The 7,491-nt window shown below is 48.0% G+C and overlaps 1 protein-coding gene across 2 annotated transcripts; it reads right to left on the reverse strand.

Moving 5' to 3' along the window:
* Window positions 1-4,076: 4,076 nt before the first annotated feature.
* On the reverse strand, window positions 4,077-7,224 carry LOC149858298 (thymosin beta-15A homolog). 2 transcript variants are annotated; one of them, XM_090060652.1, is made up of 3 exons: window positions 7,071-7,224; window positions 6,489-6,593; window positions 4,077-4,605 (listed from the first exon to the last, which is right to left on the reverse strand). In XM_090060652.1, exons 2-3 carry the CDS (start codon window positions 6,586-6,588, stop codon window positions 4,568-4,570), a joined length of 138 nt encoding a protein of 45 aa, XP_089916778.1. In that variant the 5' UTR covers window positions 6,589-6,593; window positions 7,071-7,224; the 3' UTR covers window positions 4,077-4,567. The 2 variants fall into 2 exon arrangements, with proteins under 2 accessions (XP_089916778.1, XP_089916779.1); XM_090060653.1 differs by having other exon boundaries at window positions 6,489-6,588; window positions 7,071-7,124.
* Between the last annotated feature and the right edge of the window lie 267 nt (window positions 7,225-7,491).

Raw genomic sequence — 7,491 nt, forward strand, 5'->3', positions numbered from 1 at the left:
ACCTTTCAAAGGATGTCACAGCACCCTTCTTGATAATCAGTGATCTAAGCACATCACTGTTACTGCAAATGCAAAAGCAAATGAGTCATATAAGTACCACTTCTCTCCCCACCCCCCCAGTCATGACTACTGACCATGGAGAGGCAGGTTCAGCTCATTCCCTGCATGACAATCTTTAACACTTACTAATGCTGTGAACTGAGAACATTTAACTCCAGATGTAAACATAAACAAGTCTCAGGGGAGAAAGAACAGGAGCAGATTTATGGATTTTATTAAAGCTTGGATTTATAAGACTCCCTTGCCTTCTAAGTCAAGTTGCTGAGATAAGCATCAGCTACACTGTACTGACCTAAAGAAATGCTAGAACTCCCCACCTCCCGCATGTGGGCTCTACTAGGGTTTATTTTGCTATACTTTCTTATCTCTTTGTTCAACCGTATTCCACTGAACTACTCCCTTACTTAGAGTTCTTGTGAGTCTGTGTATCCTCACAGGAGCCTTTGAAGTGTTGCCATTTGCTACTGGTCTCATCCCAGGACTTGACTCACAACCTATTCCATGCTGGAGTTCATAGGAGCTGTTTTTGTTCAGGGAAACTCCACAGATTGCTCTGGTCTTACTCTTGTGTAGAAGCTCTGGTGCCTGATTTTTGTAGTTGGCCCTTGAAGCACACATGCATGGGCTATATACCCGCACTCATATAAGGCAGAGGACCATGGTGTGTGAAATGAATAGAAGCAACCTAATTTTTCCAGATCTCAGGAAACATGGAAGGGAGGGCACAAACACACACTAAACTTACTGTTCCACTGAGTGGTGCCCTTAAATGTGTTGTGTTTCTCTGTGGGCTACCTCATAAGCAGGGAGCCAGGTTTTCTGTTTGCCGTGGAAAGATACGGAAAAGCCTATCTTTAAAAGAAGTTGGGGGGATCAGGATGCAGAGGGTGCTATGAGCATGTGTGTGTGTGAGTATACACATTCATATGGCAGCCAGGCAAGGTGCTGGAGTGTAGCTTTTGCTGCTCCCTTTAGGTAAGTCAATGGGGTGGGGTTGGGGGGGACACAGGTGATGCACGGGGGATAGGGGGGCATGTTCTACCCCCCACCCCTTCACTTTCTGCCCCCACTGTAGGGCATGAGGCTTGCAGCTATGTCAGCTCCAGGAAGGAGCCACCTCCATGGGTCAGCTGGTGGGACCTGGTGTGAGAGGGAGCGCTGCAAGGCTGTGGGGAAACAGCAGGTTGGGAGTGAGGGCAAGGGCCAGGGGGCTGTGGGTTTGGAGTGAGGGACAACAGCATGGGGAAGGGCAGGTCTGCTCAGTGCCACAAAACAAGGGCGGGGTGGGGGAAAAAGGAAGCTGCAACTAAAGCCACATCTTGGTTAGGACAAGGGGCAGGGGGAACTCTGATTTTCCATGATAAAACACACACAAAAAAGTGCCAAAAATATATAGGTATTTTGAACTTATTTTATTAGAATGATTGAGGCATTAGTAAGCTTCTAAACCACAAATATATCAATAAAATGTTGTGTTCAAGTGATACTTATATGAATAGTAGTTTTTCATTTTAATTGTGAAAAAATGTGGATTTTTTTTTTAAATCAGAAAATTTGTGGTTTTCAAGCAGAGAAAACCAGGAACCCTGCTCATAGCCAGTAGCAGTGTAGCCACATTGCATTAAGTGATGGGATGTGACAGTAAGAGCATCAATTAGCCCAACCTGTGCTAATCAGCTTGGCCACAGTTTAGGAAGTAAAGCCATGTAGAATATCTTACCGTATTCAAGGACACTGCTGCCTGGCAGGCTGTGTATCCTATGGCACTAAAGAGCTCACAGCACTAGGAGTTTCAAACCAAGCCCCATTTTCAAAGATTACCTTTCTCTACAATCATAAGAAATCAAAAACTCTTGGAATCATGACACATCGGGGGGGGGAGGGGGGGGAAAAATAGTTCTTGAAGAAAAGATGGACTATCTATAGCTCAGAAATGCTTATCAACCCCTTCCAACTACTTGCTTTCCATCCTATTTATCCAGCTGTTCAAAGGTGAATTCAGAAGCAGATACAGCATCCTTTCTATCTGGAAGTTATTGGCCTCAACACAGCCAGCAACTGGTCAGCAAGGTGTCAGAGGAATTGCACAGATTGTCCAAGATTGACACAGTATCTTGGACTAGGTTCCCTTAGGACCTTAGTTAGAATCTTTTGTGAGCAGCGTCCTCAGTTGTTAAGAGTAATGGAGAGCCTTCAGTAGAGATCCCTTCATACTACCCCTTGCCCAAACTGGCATTTTACTTGCCATCTCACAGATGGATGCAACCAGTGGGACATCTCTGGGAATGCTAGCAGAGACCAGCTCCCTCCATTTCAACAATAACGTCTTGTACAACCTGCTCCAAGCTTTGCACTTGATAGTGGGCGAATAAAAATAAAAAAAAAAATAAAAGGTCTTTCCTCTTCCTTCTTGTGCTGTTCAAAATTAGAAGCAAGTATTTTAAGATCAGAAGAGACCCAGCTATTACTGCACAGCTGGTCTAGGAAGTTCTCTTTGGAAGAGTCAGACAACCAAAGTAGCATCTGATGAGTAATAGCAGTCCTGCTAGCAACTCAGCTTCCCCACTGTCCAGGGACTCTTAAAAGCAAGCCTAGTCAGTAACTCCAAGCAGCTGCTGCAAGTCTCAACAACGGACACCTCTTTTCTCTCCAGGGCAAGAACTGAGGAGGAGCAGAACTCAAGCAGATGGGGAAATCTGGATAGAAACTACCCACAGCTTAGGTCTACAAGGACTTGTTTTGAGAGAGGCCTGCAGTACATTGCTCTTCGGTCCCTTACTCACTTGATTTTCAAGCCATTGAGAAGTTCAGATGATTTTTTGTTGCAGAAAGTGTTCTCTGCAGTCTTGTCTCCCCTCTCCCTGCCTATAGTTCAGTGAAGAAGTTTCAAATTCAACAGGTTGCCCCATCACCAGATACAAGGACAGTGTTTCATTGCAGTTTCCCCAAGTGCTTTTATCTCCACTAGCACCACTACAAATGGCAGCATTCATTATCCTGGGTGAGAAGGTAAATGCATACAGGACAGAGAGCAGACTTCATTTCTGCTCATTCTCTGCAAACTGCAGAAGAAAGGTAGGCAAGACAGTATCAAAACATAACAGCCCTTTTTATGTGGAATCCCCTGAACCAGTAGCCTCTACCTGCTCCCAGTGTCAAGCTTCTGGAAAGGTCTTTAGAACCCTGTGGCCAGATAGGAGCATAAGGCCTGTGTAGCCAATTCAGCTTTAATAAAACTTGGAAAGGCCTCTAGAAATCAGCTTGGCAGGTCAAAATGCCAGCTGCCTGCATCCAAGACAGCATTAGCATCCCATGTTTGCGCATCACTTCTGAAGTGACATTTCAGGTGAACATCTAACCCACAGTATGGATTTCTGAAGCCAGCAAGATCAGCTACTGCAGATCACAGAAGGGTAGTCCTACCTCAACCTCACTTCCATGCCTCCCTCCCAAGTTTGGATAATGTACCAAAAAAACCCTTCAGTTTTGTGGTCAAGGCCAAGAGTAGCTGCAGTTATACAATGTATTATGCTGCTTTAACCATATTTGGTCTAGTGAAAGAGTAGAAACACTTCTAAAGGGATGGTTAAACCTAGTGTGCTCTGCTACACTAAGAGGAAGGGAGTTTCAGACTAGGTCCAGCTGCATTAGTCATGCTGTCTGTAGCTGCTTTGGTCAAACACTCACCTGCCCAATATAACCCTCACAGAATGATGTTTTATTCCTTGACCCCTGTGAAAGCCTGCCAAAAAACAAAATACATCAGGCAACTAATCTTTGACTGTCAGCTTAAAGTCCAGACCAGCTCATAAGAAACAAACAAATGAATCCAGCTCTACCCAGAAAAATGGATCTAATAAAATTGTTCTAATAAAAGTGCTTTAGAGATCACTATTGTAGCCTACTGCAAGATCAAGAGGGATGCCAATAGCATGATGAAACAAAGACAGCCTTCCTACCTGATGCCAGGACCTGGCATAAGCTGAAGGACCAGGAAAGAAACCATGAATCCTTAGTAAGTCATTATATTTTTTTATTTTTATTATAAACTTTTCACTTTATCTTAAGGAAGACAGAAAAATTAATTGTGAGTGAGGCTGCAGAAATGCTATTCTGCAAGTGAGAATGCTAAACAGACCAAGGCCACTGGCCAAACCAAAAGGCTTCCCCCTCCCCACCATATTGTATAATGGGCCTCTGTACTCAGGAACTTCTATAGCCCTTTATTGGCTTTCAGCATCTCCTCCTCCCCCATTGCATTAGAGCAAGATCAGTGCTGTAAATGGGAGGTGGCTGAGCAGCAAGAGGCAGAGTTAGGCAAGGCTACTGATGGGCTCTGGAGGGGACCACACTTCATTTCTGCACCTGCCAACAGCTGGAATAGCAGGAAGGCAGGGCAAGATGTTACAGCATTGTTCTTTACACATACATGATGTAATAAAAAATAAACAGATGATTTAATTCAAAGCAAAATAAGTGTTGGCTCTTTCTGCAAGAGCATCTCCCTCTATGACGACTTCACACATTCCTTCTCCTGCTCGATGGCTGCAAGGAAAAGAAGGAGAGAGAGAGAGAGAGAGAGAGAGAGAGAGAGAAATGGCTCTGTTACTCTGGGTTGAGATAATAGAACCAAAAATAGTTGTAAAGATAGCATTGTGCTTGCTGCTGCAAGCTGACCATGGGTCAGTGCTAGGTCCCCATCAGTCCATTTTTTGAATGCATTTCACTTTTCTCTGCTCATTAAAATTTGTTTAAACAGCTTAGAGAAGTTGGTCTATTTCAAATGTCTATAAATTCTCCCCAAACAGTCCCTGGTACAACATGTTCTTAAAAAAAGGCGGGGGGGAGCACAACTTTGGGAGGTGGGAAAGGGGGGAAAAAAATTGATGACTTTAAGATTGATGAAAAATTTGAATTTCAGGGAGTTCCCATTAAGGAGTGCATGTTAAAAGATCAATGCATCCCAAGTTTAGAAAAATATGACAGCATAATCCTTCACACTGACACCCAAAGTAGAGAAGTGCTTAAAATCACAAAGATGAGAGAAGTCACACCAACACAGGTACAGATTTGAACCAAGACACTGGGCAACCTATGTGGCACATTGTTTTCCATTTCTTACCTTATTAGCCACTATCCTGCCAGTCTGCAGAGCAGATCAGGCAGGGAAAAGGGATTAGAGTGGCACTTGGAGCATAGGGCTGATATGGCACACCTGCCAAAGAGATCATCCTCTACTGTTTTAGACATGTTAACCTTTTAGAATATCACTCTTCGTAAACTGTGAAGTTGCCATCTTGCTGTAAAAGCACCACGTGATATGGTATAGTAACTTCCCAGCAAACGTAAACAGGGAGCCTGAAGAAGGCTCACATACCAATGATGAGAACATAGTATAACCTCATAAATCCAGTTTTCAAAATTGGAAAAAAAAAATCAAAGATCCAGCACTTTAAAAATATACTACATTGGGGAATAGTGGCTGGTCCCAGAGCAGCAGCTGTATGCAAAGCAGCAACATGGGGTGACGACAGTGGCAGCAGCAAGCTTCCCCCTCTGCATGTGGGGGTCAGGGTGCAAGTGGTGGCTGGCTGCAGAAGTGGGACCACCCTGTGCTACTGCTGCTACTTTCCCCCACCACCCCATGGGGGGAGGGGAACAGGACACTTCCACATAACAGTTGCCACCACCATCCACCACACTGCTCTGTGTGCTGCTACCCCCTCCTCCATCTCCAACAAAAACTCTTGTCCTAAGACTATGCATTTTCCTCATTTTAAAAATCTGGAATTTTCGTATTTCTGGCTGGTGCTAGGTCCCAAGGATGCTGGATTTATGAAGCTGCACTGTACTCCTAAGTGATATGAGTGTGGATGATCTTAGACCCAAGCCCCAGCAAGAAAGGATCTGAGCCCAGGCTCCAGTAAGAGCTGGAAGCAAGAACCTATCAGCAGTCAGAAAACACACTATTTTTTACTGGAGTAAGAACTAAAACCAAGAGGCCCGCCTGCCAGATTCCTCAGTGATGAGATCAGAGCACAAAATGCATCTGTTCCCACTAAGACTCCAACAGTGTGGAGATTGGAAATTTTAGGGTTAAGTAAAACTCCACTGGGAAATCAGGATTGACTATTCAGGATAGAAAAGGTTTTCCTTTGACCTGGACTTTCTACTGCCTGTTGAGAGAGCCTAGGTAGGCAGAGGGCATGAATAAAGGCAGACAGCTCTGCTTCAATTCAGCTCCTTTTGCAAGGAACACAGGCATTTCCCAATTGCATAGTATGGACTACACTGGGCTCAGGTCTCAAGCTGAGGCTCTGGTAATAAGCTAGCAAGAGGAGCAGAAACTGGTGTGATCTTCTAGCCCTGCGGACGAGATAGAAGGTGCTCTGGGCAACGGGATGCTGCCAGGTGAGGTCTATACTTACTCTCCTTGGAGGGAAGTGTATTTTTCTCCTCCGTGTTGGTCTTTTTCAGCTTCTTCTTGTCAAATTTCTCTACTTCAGAGAGGTCGGGCTTGTCACACATCTTTGCTGGGGAGGAGAGGGAGAGGCGTTAGGAGCTGGCAGGAAGCTCCGGCATGGCAGGACGTGCTGCCCCAGCGATGCCCGGGGACCCGCCGACAGCCACGTCGTTGGACGGGGCAGGGCGCGGCACCACCGTCCCGGGCCGCGGAGGGCCAAGGGCAGCCAGTGGGCAGGCGGGACCCAGGAGCGGGCGAGCACGGGCTGGGGTCAGGCAGGAGGGCACATGCAGTCCGGCCCCGGGGCGGGCGGATCCAGGACCTCCCGCTGCTGAGCTGGTCGCAGCCCCCGGCCGCGCTCCGGCACCCAGGGGCGGCTCCCCGCGCCCGGCTACAGAGGCGGCACAGCGGGTCGGGCAGGGAGGAGCCGTCGTGGACGAAGGCGCTGCTCCCCCTCCCCCAAAAAGCGGGCGGGGCTGCCCCAGACCCGTGTAGCCCCCGGGCTGGACCGCACTGCAGTGTGGACCACGCCCAGCCCCTTCCCCACCTGCGAGCGGAGCTGCACGACAACAAGCAGCAACGATACCCAACGCAGGTAGATCTGAGCAGCGTCTTGTGGGGCGGTGGCTTATATAGCGCGGTCGCCCGTTCCGCGCGCGCCCATTGGCTGCCGTCCCCTCAGCCGGCCCCGATGCATCCCGGGACACGTAGTTCACCCCCGCGCCGCCCCCAGCGGCAGGAGCCGGCCCGAAAACTACCACGCCCAGCGCGCCTCGCGTCGCCCGCCCTGCGGACGGGAGCCCCATCCTCCGCCCCTTGGCAGGGGTGGGGCAGTAGCGCGGGCGGAGCGGCTGGCTGGCTGCCTGTCGCTCCGTCTGTCTATGTCGGCGCGGGGGTGCTGTCAGGCGCGGGCTGCACAGCAGCGCCTCCCGTGCCAGCGCGTCACAGACAGACAGGCGGACGCAGGT

This window comes from Crocodylus siamensis, chromosome 8, assembly GCF_052110815.1.
Source record: "Crocodylus siamensis isolate JL-2025a chromosome 8, ASM5211081v1, whole genome shotgun sequence".
In the NCBI taxonomy this organism is placed as follows: domain Eukaryota; kingdom Metazoa; phylum Chordata; order Crocodylia; family Crocodylidae; genus Crocodylus; species Crocodylus siamensis.